At 34.4% G+C, this 11141-nt stretch overlaps 3 protein-coding genes across 3 annotated transcripts; 2 read left to right on the forward strand and 1 right to left on the reverse strand.

The window, feature by feature from the left end:
- Positions 1–1438: 1438 nt before the first annotated feature.
- Positions 1439–3422, forward strand: LOC106294381 (NAC domain-containing protein 2). The gene is given in 6 exon segments (XM_013729935.1): positions 1439–1746; positions 2113–2462; positions 2709–3056; positions 3058–3165; positions 3167–3217; positions 3219–3422. Coding segments are annotated over 6 exon segments (1077 nt in total). The 5' UTR covers positions 1439–1577; the 3' UTR covers positions 3270–3422.
- Positions 3423–5858: 2436 nt separating this feature from the next.
- Positions 5859–7648, forward strand: LOC106294382 (NAC domain-containing protein 92). The gene is made up of 3 exons (XM_013729936.1): positions 5859–6261; positions 6357–6637; positions 6913–7648. The coding sequence occupies exons 1-3, from the start codon at positions 6063–6065 to the stop codon at positions 7465–7467; spliced, it is 1035 nt and encodes a 344-aa protein (XP_013585390.1). The 5' UTR covers positions 5859–6062; the 3' UTR covers positions 7468–7648.
- Positions 7649–8940: 1292 nt separating this feature from the next.
- Positions 8941–10698, reverse strand: LOC106293827 (pyruvate kinase, cytosolic isozyme). The gene is made up of 3 exons (XM_013729468.1): positions 10459–10698; positions 9903–10364; positions 8941–9750 (listed from the first exon to the last, which is right to left on the reverse strand). Exons 1-3 carry the CDS (start codon positions 10696–10698, stop codon positions 8980–8982), a joined length of 1473 nt encoding a protein of 490 aa, XP_013584922.1. The 3' UTR covers positions 8941–8979.
- Between the last annotated feature and the right edge of the window lie 443 nt (positions 10699–11141).

Below are 11141 nucleotides of genomic sequence, written 5' to 3' on the forward strand. Positions count from 1 at the left end.
ATACATATTAGTGAACAATTGGACAAGCCCATGATGATATATTAAAAAAATAAAGAGTATGCAGAAAACAATTGTCTTATATATGTTTGTTTTCATTATAAAGTTGTTCTGGTCTTTCTTATTGTTTGAAAGAAAAAGGAAATCCCTTTCGGATTTAACATTTCTATTATTGAATACATAATTTTTTTTTCATTAATTATCAATGAAGATCATTGTTTATATATATGGAATATAGGGAAAATTCATAAATCATATAAAGCCGCTGGCATCGGATATCAAAGAATATGATAATATTTCAATGTTCACCGATTTTAATTTTTTTTCCGATTTTAATTTCAATATCATGTTCTAAACAAAATAAACAAGCCAAACAAAATGAACCAGCTACTATTACCAGTCTCATAATATTCTTATCCTTAATTCTACAACCAGAGAGGAAAGTAATGTCCTTGTATGTAAGTCGATATAAACATGTGTACTGCAACAAATTCATTCAATGTTTTTTTCCCTTAAATTATCAACTTTTCTCAAAATAATAATAGAGTAGTATATGATGTTTGCGTCAGCAGCCGCATCTGGCCTTACGTGGATATGGTTAGGACAAAAGTAAAACTAACCAATCAGATGAGATCTCGGAGGACACAGCTGCTCGTTAGGGTCCACTTCTCCAACAGAACTCTTCAATTATTCATACTCAATACAACGACACAAATAAGTTTATACGACAATCTAAACATTAAAACGGAACATTTTTTCATACTTTTATCCTTATAGATGTTTTTATATTCTTTAGGAAAAGATTGAAAGACTACTTCTCAGAAATTTTATATACGATTTTTTGGATTCAATAGCTAAAATGAAAAAATCCCAACATATTATATACCACTACAAAGTTTAATTAAGTTGGACTGCATGCATATTTTAAAAATTTGAAGTCCAAACTTCCTGACTGTCAATCTTTATAAAGTACATACAAATAGCTATTCCTTACATGGTGCACCAAAAAAAAACTATTTCCTCACATAAAAGTCTAATTAGACTTAAATGATAAATATTATATTATGAGAATAGATAGACAACATGCACAAAATACCACGAATTTGACTAGGATATACATTGTTTATTCTAGTTTCTGTTCATAACACATGCTTGAGTCTGATGACGATATTTGCTAGCTTCTCGTCTTAAATTCTGATAACTAAAAAAAGAAATTATTTTATTTGGTTGGAAAATAATTTGAACTGGTTTATTCCTTTAATCGACTACTTTAACATTTGTTTTTGGACCTTTTCTAACTTTATATAAAATAAGAATCTGTATTTTCCTTTGTTTTGAATTCCTAATATTTTTAATAAAAATATACATGTAGTAAGTAGTACTAAAAGACAAAACTCCACGCACCATAAATTGCCTAGCAACCTGCTCTACAAAAAATTTCAATCTTTGGCTCACTTCTTCTTTGCCTCGTTTGGCTTCTATGCTCCTCACCATAATCAAAACAGTCTTTCTCTTCTGTTGGTCTCTCGTCTCTTCAAAATTCCATATATATAAGATTCTTAAGATCATACTAAGAAATAATGATAAGCAAGGATCCAAGATCAAGTTTGCCACCAGGGTTTCGATTTCATCCAACTGATGAAGAACTCATTCTCCATTACCTAAGGAAGAAGGTTTCCTCTTTACCAGTCCCGCTTTCGGTCATCGCAGATGTCGATATCTATAAATCTGATCCATGGGATTTACCAGGTAACCAACCAATATTATTCAGTTATATATTAACTTGTGAGAAAAAAAATATACATTAACTTTTGTATGCATATTTCCTTTTATTGACATTTTTAAAAGTGTTATAACATGTTTTTTTTTTTTTTGCCAAATATTTGAATATCATATTTAAATTGTTTTGTAAACTTTACAAAAATTGAAAACTAGAAGAGGTTCACCTCGGCAAAAAGAATAAAAACAAGGTGAAGCTCATTTTACAAAAAAGATTCCTAGTCATTCCTCAGCCATGATAGCATGAGAGTCTTGAAACTCTTTTTGTGCGGTTTCCCCAATATTGTGTCCCCAATATTGTGTCCGTGTTATAACATGTTGTTTAATTTGTATCAGCTAAGGCTCCCTTTGGAGAGAAAGAATGGTATTTTTTCAGTCCGAGGGACAGGAAATATCCAAACGGAGCAAGACCAAACCGAGCAGCTGCGTCTGGATATTGGAAAGCCACCGGAACAGATAAATTAATTGTGGTACCAAACGTTGGAGTTAATGAAAAGATTGGTATAAAAAAAGCACTTGTGTTTTATAGAGGAAAGCCTCCAAAAGGTGTTAAAACCAATTGGATCATGCACGAATATCGACTTGCTGAAACCCTATCGCCCAAAAGAGTGGACCATTCTGGGAGCGATAGCCAATTCAATAATCTTGGAGATAGGAGTTTGAAATCTAAAGAATACTCTATGAGGGTAAGATTTGGCAAATACTTGAGAAAATAAAAAAAGGTTGTTAATAATGGTGATTTTGATTCAACTACAAAGCAAATTGATTTTAAAGTTTGATACCGACTAATTTATTTTTTATTTGTTTAATTATATACCTGATATATCAATAAACCATTTTTAATAAAATTGCTCTATTTAGCACTTATGTTGATTTTTAATAATTTTAGCCCTATAATATTTACCAGTTTTATATTCATTATTCTCTTGCAGCTAGATGATTGGGTTCTTTGCCGGATTTACAAGAAATCACACACTTCACTGTCACCACCACATGTTGCTACAGGTACAAGCAACCAAGAACATGAGGAAAATGACAAAGAGACATTCATAGTCAGCGAAACCCTCTTGCCAAATTTGGAAAACAATCAAACACTTAAACGCCAGAAGTCTTCTTTCTCGAACTTATTAGACGCTACAGATTTGACGTTCCTCACAAACTTTCTAAACGAAACTCCGGAAAATCATACTGAACAAGAGTTTTCTTTCATGTTTGAAAATTTCTCAAACCCTAACATCTACGGAAACCCTTATTTGGATCAAAACTTACCTCGGTTGAGCCCCTCCTAGTTCTGAGACCAGCTTTATCGGAAACAAAAGAGAAAGAATGGATTATGCAGAAAAAACGACGAGCACTTCCAAGAAGATGATCAACAACTTTAGTTACAATATATAATAGCATAGATCATTTGAATCATAGTATGGTTCAACAATCTAGTTTTATATATGAATCAGGAATACTTGATGAGTCCTCCTCTTCCATATAAAGGTTAGAGAGGATGGTGTTTCCAAAACATAATTACGCGAATTAGAGACCATTTGATATATGGTTAAACGTAGGAATTGTTATAATATGAAATTTCCAAAGTATTGTAGGGGATCATATGATATATAAGCTTATATTTGATGAAAATAATGTTATTTTTTGCAGTTCAGTAGGTAGTTATATATCATTCACTTATATGGACACGCATGTTGAAAATGAAAATAGCTAATTTCTTTAAAACCTTTTCTGAGAAGTATATAATGACATATGTGAATGTTATATATAATCTTTAAAATCGTTTTCACGAGTGGTATTAAAAGGTTCGTCCTCGTCCATGGACCATGGTTGATATATACACATATACTTGCGGTGTCTTGTAAACCCACGTGGATATGAAATCCAAATTATTCTTTCTTTATAGCCCTTATCATCATCTCTATAGTTACTTGCACACAACGGATTGGTGAATCATCATTTTTCATGTTGCTTAGTGTAATCTGGTATCGTCCGTAAAAGGCTTGGGATGGTGGGTCCACATGACCCAATAAGGAGAGGTGGTGATGTCATAATTTACGTCAGATGTCGTCACCAAATCCTGCGGGAGGCTCCTTCAGTTTAAAGACTTTTCCCTTGGAATCAAAAGTCAACCTCTTAAGCTACGCCCTCATATTTTAATAGCCTACTATCTGGTCCACGCGCAAATTCATAAAATACGAGGATTTATATATATACATTATTTTACGTACACAGTTATATAAAAGAGAAGAAGTAGAATACATAGAAAATGTTACAATAGTACTTGTTTATTATCATTTTTTCAAGATTTTATTCCATAACTTGAGGTCGATATATATACCATTTGTATATCATTTACTACTATTATCCAAGTAGAGCAGGGATCTAAAGTATTATTTGACGGATTCTTGGAAATAACTGTCTCACCGTTTTATAAAGTTTTAAGAAGTCGATGTTGAAATTTTCTTCAGAAGTATTAAAACTTTTTTGCTACCCCGTTTCTTGGTTTTAGTGCAATTTTTGTTTTTGTGTTCACATTGGTTTCATATTTCTATTAAAAACATAATTAATGCATGTCTTAGCGAATATAAGAGACGTTTCTTAGCTTTTAACTAAAAAACGGTAAGAGACGTCTCTTATATATCTTATTTAGGAGATGTTTCTTAATATTTTTTAGTTAAAAACCAACTGACTTCTTTTATATTTGCTAAGAAATTTTCTCTAAGAAACTTGCATTAATCGTGGTCTAATGTAATTCAGACATAATAACTTGGATTCAATTTGTTTGGTTTATTTAAAACTTCATTTGCTTTGGTTTAGGTTTATCCGAATTTAAAAACACTATGAACAGCATGCATAGCATATCAGCATATGCGTATCATGAATCTATTGCGAAGCTGACGAAACGTTATTTTTCATCTATAATATTTGAGTATGTAATATTCGGACAATTCAATATAGTGGTAAATAATGAATAGAGACAACTAGACAATTAAGTTAGTTATGAGATTAGGTATCCTATCGTTGAATTTTTTTTTAAAAGCACCCAAAGAACAACTCATGAAAGAATTTTTATTAAGAACCAACTAGCATTGTTGGATAAAGAATATTGAATTTTCGCTTCATATCCACAAAAACCAACTAGTAGTTTATTTTAATGTCAACTAGTTTTTTCGCTCATCATATCATGATAGTTCGTCAATAAGTTGTTCCGTTTATATTTTCATATTGATTGATTTAGTTCCATAGGTAAGGACTAGTTCTTGTCATGCTACAAGAAGTCATAGAAAATATTAAATACATATATTTATTAATGGATTGAAATTTAAAATTTACAGCGGCCGTTTATAATTGACAGTCAATCACCCTTTTGAGTTTTGACACTTATTTTCGTAGTGTCATTCTATCTTTTTTTTTGGTTACGCAAAAAATATCACTTTACAATTCCAATGCAAATTATACTTAATTTCAGCTAAAAATTAATTACAAACTACATTGGTTTTATAAATAATTTTATTTATCTCAAATACTATTGGTCATAAAGATGTAATTAATAACAGCTTACATATATTTCCGCTATTTTCTTAGTACGTGTGAAAAATGTCAAAGTGACACTTATCCAAAAACGGGTGGAGTATTGACATTCACCAATTTGAAGATAGTGTTTTCTTTTTTTTTTTGCGAAATTAAGATAATGTTTTGTTCAAACTTTTAAAGCTGAGAATAGAAAAAATCAATTTATTTTTATACAATTCATCTCCTCTTTGGTTTTGGATATTTATCTTCATGGGATAGAAGAGGTGGTTGGTTAGGTTTTTGTCTTCTATGCCGCTGCTCTTGCAAGTGTAATCTCTAATCTCGTCTATATGCGATTATCTCTTCCTTTATCCCTTAACTGAAAAAGTTGAGTAGCGCTTACGTGTCTTTACTACATCACCAAAAAATAAGGAAAGAATAGAAAATAAAAAATTCTTGGTTTTAATTATTCTTTTTAATTTCATAACTCTTGTCTTTCTTTTGTATAAATAAGCCACTTTTCTACTTTTTCATGGTTTAATTTTCATTTTCCTGAAATTGTTTAGCTCCTCAAAATTCTCCAACCTTTGCTTCTTCTTCCATCTTTCTTCAACGACTTTCCTTCTTCTTTAACGCCGACGTGTGTCTGCAATAAAACACATATATTCCTCGATCGATCTCCCTTTCCTCAGAACGTTTACTAATTTGTTAATTTTCAAGAATTTCCTAAATTATCTTTATCTTTCTTGTTTAAACATACATATATAGAGATGGTGGAAGAAGTAGGTGCATTTGTGAACCAAGGAGGAGATAATGAGGTGGTGGATTTGCCTCCGGGGTTTCGGTTTCATCCAACTGATGAAGAGATCATAACTCACTACCTTAAAGAGAAAGTCTTCAACGTCCAGTTCACCTCGGCTGCAATTGGTCAAGCCGACCTTAACAAGAACGAGCCTTGGGATCTACCAAGTAACTTAAATTCAAAAATTTTTTACTTTCATTTTGACCGTTCAAAATTTATCATACATCAAGATTCTGATTCTTGATAATTTTGTGGGGTGCAGAAATTGCAAAGATGGGAGAGAAGGAGTTTTACTTTTTTTGCCAGCGGGATAGGAAGTACCCGACCGGCATGAGGACGAACCGTGCAACCCTGTCCGGTTACTGGAAGGCAACCGGGAAGGACAAGGAGATCTTTAGGGGCAAAGCTTGTATTGTTGGGATGAAGAAAACACTTGTGTTCTATAGAGGAAGAGCTCCGAAAGGTGAAAAGACCAATTGGGTTATGCATGAGTATCGTCTTGATGGCATATATTCTTATCACAATCTCCCTAAATCTTCAAGGGTATGAAAAAGTTGTTAACTATTTTCTTGCAAAACTATTAATTTGATTCCATATGGTTTTAATTAGAAGCTATGTTAGAAATATCTTACTTTGATGCAATGAGTGGTGTGGAAATGTTTATCTTATAATTAATCTGCTTGGTTAATAAATGTTTATTTTCTAATTGATCTTATATATACATTTGGTTCAAAATTAACTTAACATAAAATATAATTAAGAACTTAATTAATCAGGAATATTTAACTAACTAAACTTTTCTTTTGTGATGATTATAGGATGAATGGGTGGTGTGTAGGGTTTTCCACAAGAACGCTCCTCCTCTCACTATTACTACTACTACTACTACAAATCAACTCATAAGGATTGAATCTCTTGACAACATTGATCATCTCTTAGACGTCTCTTCTCTCCCTCCTCTCATCGATCCCGGTTTCTTGGGTCAACCCGGTCCAAGCTTCTCAGGTGCCGGCCAACGACAAGACCTCAAGCACATCCTCCATTACCCTACAACCGCGGCGGTCGACAACACTTACCTCCCTGAACAAATCGTCAATTACCCTTACCACTCGGTCCCAAATCCTGGATCTGGTTCGGGTTACGGGACTGGCTCGGGAAATAATAGTAACCGTATGATCAAGTTGGAGCGTTCTCTTGTGAGTGTGTCTCAAGAAACCGGTTTAAGTTCCGACGTGAACACAACCGCGACGCCAGAGACATCTTCGTATCTAATGATGGGGTCTTCGGTGGCCAATGCGGCAATGATGGATGGTAACAACACGTCGTATGATGATGACTTGGGGATCTTTTGGGACGACTACAAACTAATTTGAAGGTTATTATTAATTCTGAATCTGTTAGAGTGGCAATTGTTTAGTGATTTTATTCAGGTAATTAATTTGTCTATATATTGTAAGTTTATTAGGTTTTCCTAGGCAATTAACTTTTAGGTAAATGATGTTTTTACTTAGTTTGTAGTTTGGGTGAAAAAGACTTTGTAACTTTTTTAGGCTATAATAAGAACAACTTTTTTAATGATTAAGTTGTATAATGTACATATAATTCTTCGTATGATTTATTTCTTTGTGATTTTTTTTTTCATTATTTATATAAAGAATTGATTGTGAAGTGCACAATCTAAAGATTTTGGAGAATGAAGATGAAAACTCCCAGTAAATTTATCATCTCGAGAGGTATTCAATATATATGTAGGTTTGTCATTATTTGAGTGAATGAGAGAATATTAAGAAATTCTTATTCCCTTTTATTCAGAAAATAAGTAGAACATACGGACTTGTTTTTTTTGGAATAAAAATATATAGAATCTGAATAAACTGATGAGTGGAAGAACACAGCTCACAAGCATGAGTCGTACCCTGAATTTGGGAATCATATTAGCTGTTTCTACGTGGCTAATAGTTAGTTTACTAGGATCTTAATTTTTAACTAAAAAAACTAAGAACCGGTTTTTAAATAAAGATTTTAAAGACTGGTTCTTAGCTTTTTTTAATTAAAAGTTAAGAAACAGTTTCTTAACTTACGTTAAGAACTCCACTCTAAGAAGCCCGGGTTAATCATGGTCTTACTAATTAATGATGGGGTTCTTACAAAAGACAAACTCCAGTACTCTCAAATTTTTAGTAACTACACTCAAGAGTTTGCAGAAGATGTTAAATTTCCGTGATAATTTCTTTTGAGGATTTAAACTATTGTATTTTATAAGCCATTATAGATTCAATAGAGATAAACGTTTCCATGTTAATCCTCAAAAGAATTGTAACGTCCGTTTCCGAGCATACGGAGGACTTGAGCGTATTTTTGACCATTGAAGATGAGTTGAATGATTGAATCAAGCACTGTAACTGTAATTTTTTTGAAAAAGTATCCGACCCTTGCAATAGACCCATGAATTAGAGTATGAGTTTGGGTTCTAAAGGAAAAAGGTTTTTGCGTTGATTGGTTTAGAATTTTCAATCGAGCTTGACTAACAAGGAAATTGGGCCAATAGCATATTAGCATAAGAGCCCAAAATTGGCCCATGTAAACCTGGAAGAAGACGAGAGCTTTTGCGTTTAAATCCATGCACGTACGTCTTTTAAACTTTTTGAATGTTGATCATCAAAAACACAAGGTTTGAAATGATTCGGATGCATGAATTTCAAATCTGAGCAAAGTAAAATTATTATTAATTCATAAATGATAAATCTCTCTGCGTAAATATCAAATAATCAAAAATGTCAAAAACTTAAAAAATATAGCGGCCAAAATAATTTCTCTCAAGACTAGAATTTTGACCCCACAAATTTTTAAACCATCAAAAATTAAACCCGTGAGAAACAAGTTGTCTACTCCACGAGCATGATCTTGAGAAGAGAGGAACCATCGATGTACTGCACCAAGACAATCGAATCTCCACCCTTACAGATCTCCTTCTCCTTTGCAAACTCGATCGCAAACTTAGTCGCCTCCTCCGTCGAGCCACTGTTCGCCACCACCGGAACGATTCCACGGTAAATCAAGCCACGTTTCGCCACCGAACACCTCGACTCTCCATCATCCAAGATAGCCACCGAGAGAATCGGAACGATAGGCCTGTATTTCGCCACAAGCGCCGTTGTGTACCCCCCCTTGGTGAGAACCACAATCGCCTTGGCGCTCTGCTTCATCGCCTTGGAGACAGCAGAAGCGGCCAAGTCCTCAACCGTGGACAAAGGCAACGGAACAGCTTCTTGAATCTTCTTATGCACGGCGTCGTAGTCGAGAGTATCCTCCGCCACCTTACAGATTCTCGCCATGATTTTCACGGCGGCTTCGGGGTGGGCTCCGGCGGCGGTCTCTCCGCTGAGCATGACGCAGTCCGTGCCATCGAGGACAGCGTTGGCCACGTCCGTAGCTTCGGCTCTTGTCGGAAGAGGAGACTTGGTCATGGACTCAAGCATCTGCGTAGCTGTCACGACAGGTTTCCCGACAGCATTGGCTCTCTCAATCATCATCTTCTGTGCTTGAAATATCCTCTCGATAGGAATCTCCATCCCTAGGTCGCCTCTAGCCACCATGAATGCATCAGAGTTTTTAAGAATCTCGTCGAAGTTCCTCACTCCTTCTTGATTCTCAACCTGTTAAGAGATTAATTATCATTATCACGTAAGTATATTACAAATTTACAACTAATAGAAACATATGTTTCTTTTTACCAAATAAAAATAAAAATAGTGTTCAAATAAATAAACAAAAAACATATGTGTTCTGAATTTTTTTTTTCACTCACCTTTGACATAAGCATGATTCGCTTTGCGTGCTCCCCAAGTAACTTCCTCACTTGGTCTAGGTCAGATCCTTTACGAACAAAGGAAAGAGCAATGATATCGATCTTGTTTGGAACTCCCCACTTTAGAATATCTTCTTGATCTTTCTCCGTAAGCGTTGGGAGATCAACTACAACTCCTGGGAGGTTAACGTTCTTTTTCTCTCCTAGGGTTGCTGAGTTCCCGCATCGGCAACGAACTAGACCGTTAACCTTGTCACACGACAAGACGGTCAGAGAGATTGTGCCGTCTGAACAGAGAATCACGTCCTCTGGATTGAGATCCTCGGCAAGTTTCTTGTAGCTCATTGAGATTGTGTTTGAATCTCCTAGCAAAGTGTAATCAGTTGAGATTGTTATCTCATGACCTTGAGTTAGCTGAACCGGTTTGCCTTCTTTGAGAAATCCGGTTCTAATCTCAGGACCCTAAAGAAAAAAAATTAAACCGAGTTATATTAAAATCCATAAATCGAATATTACTATTAGGTCACATATAGAAACGTTTAGGGGATTAGGTTACCTTTGTGTCAAGCATGACGGCACACATGATACCAGTGTTCTTCATTGCGATTCTGAGGTTATCGAGAGTTCCTTGGTGGTACTCGTGAGTACCGTGTGAGAAGTTGAAACGGGCTACGTTCATACCAGCTTTGAGAAGCTTCTCGATCATCTCAACAGACCTGGACACTGGCCCAAGAGTACACACGATCTTGGTCTTCTTGAGTGTTCCATTAGTTCTTCCGTCAAGTATCTTCTCCATTGTCAAGAAAACTTGCAAGGGAACACAAAATTTAAGAGTTTTAAGAATGTGAGATTGAGAACTTGTGAAAGATTATGAATTGTGATTAGAGTCTTGCATCTATGTTTGTTTATATAGGAATCCGTTTAGAACTTGGAGAGAAATAGTGTCCTTTTTTTCACATAACGAAAAAGGAAAATATAAAGATACTTTCCATTTTTTGTAGGGTTTTAATATGGCAAGAACGTGCAACGTTAAATCAATACTGAAGAAAAAAGGAAACCAATTGATTGAATTCTTTTGTTTCAAGTAAGGACTTCATTTAATAATAAAAAGTAAAACTTCATGGTTTTGGAAATAAGAATTTTTCTATTTTGCTTCCGAAAGGAAACTGTCGTTCTGTACATTTAATGATGTTCTTGTATCTCAAGAATGAATATATTAAACCGTCAATAAGAGTAAAC

The sequence above is a fragment of the Brassica oleracea genome, chromosome C5 (genome assembly GCF_000695525.1).
Source record: "Brassica oleracea var. oleracea cultivar TO1000 chromosome C5, BOL, whole genome shotgun sequence".
In the NCBI taxonomy this organism is placed as follows: domain Eukaryota; kingdom Viridiplantae; phylum Streptophyta; class Magnoliopsida; order Brassicales; family Brassicaceae; genus Brassica; species Brassica oleracea.

Excerpts from the sequence above, each read along its gene's own strand:
- LOC106294382 (XM_013729936.1), top strand. The coding sequence starts at position 6,063 with ATGGTGGAAGAAGTAGGTGCATTTGTGAACCAAGGAGGAGATAATGAG. Across the intron at positions 6,262-6,356 it reads CGAGCCTTGGGATCTACCAA|AAATTGCAAAGATGGGAGAG; the intron begins GTAACTTAAATT and ends TGTGGGGTGCAG. Across the intron at positions 6,638-6,912 it reads ATCTCCCTAAATCTTCAAGG|GATGAATGGGTGGTGTGTAG; the intron begins GTATGAAAAAGT and ends TGATGATTATAG.
- LOC106293827 (XM_013729468.1), bottom strand. The coding sequence starts at position 10,698 with ATGGAGAAGATACTTGACGGAAGAACTAATGGAACACTCAAGAAGACC. Across the intron at positions 10,365-10,458 it reads CCGTCATGCTTGACACAAAG|GGTCCTGAGATTAGAACCGG; the intron begins GTAACCTAATCC and ends TTTTTTCTTTAG. Across the intron at positions 9,751-9,902 it reads GAATCATGCTTATGTCAAAG|GTTGAGAATCAAGAAGGAGT; the intron begins GTGAGTGAAAAA and ends ATCTCTTAACAG.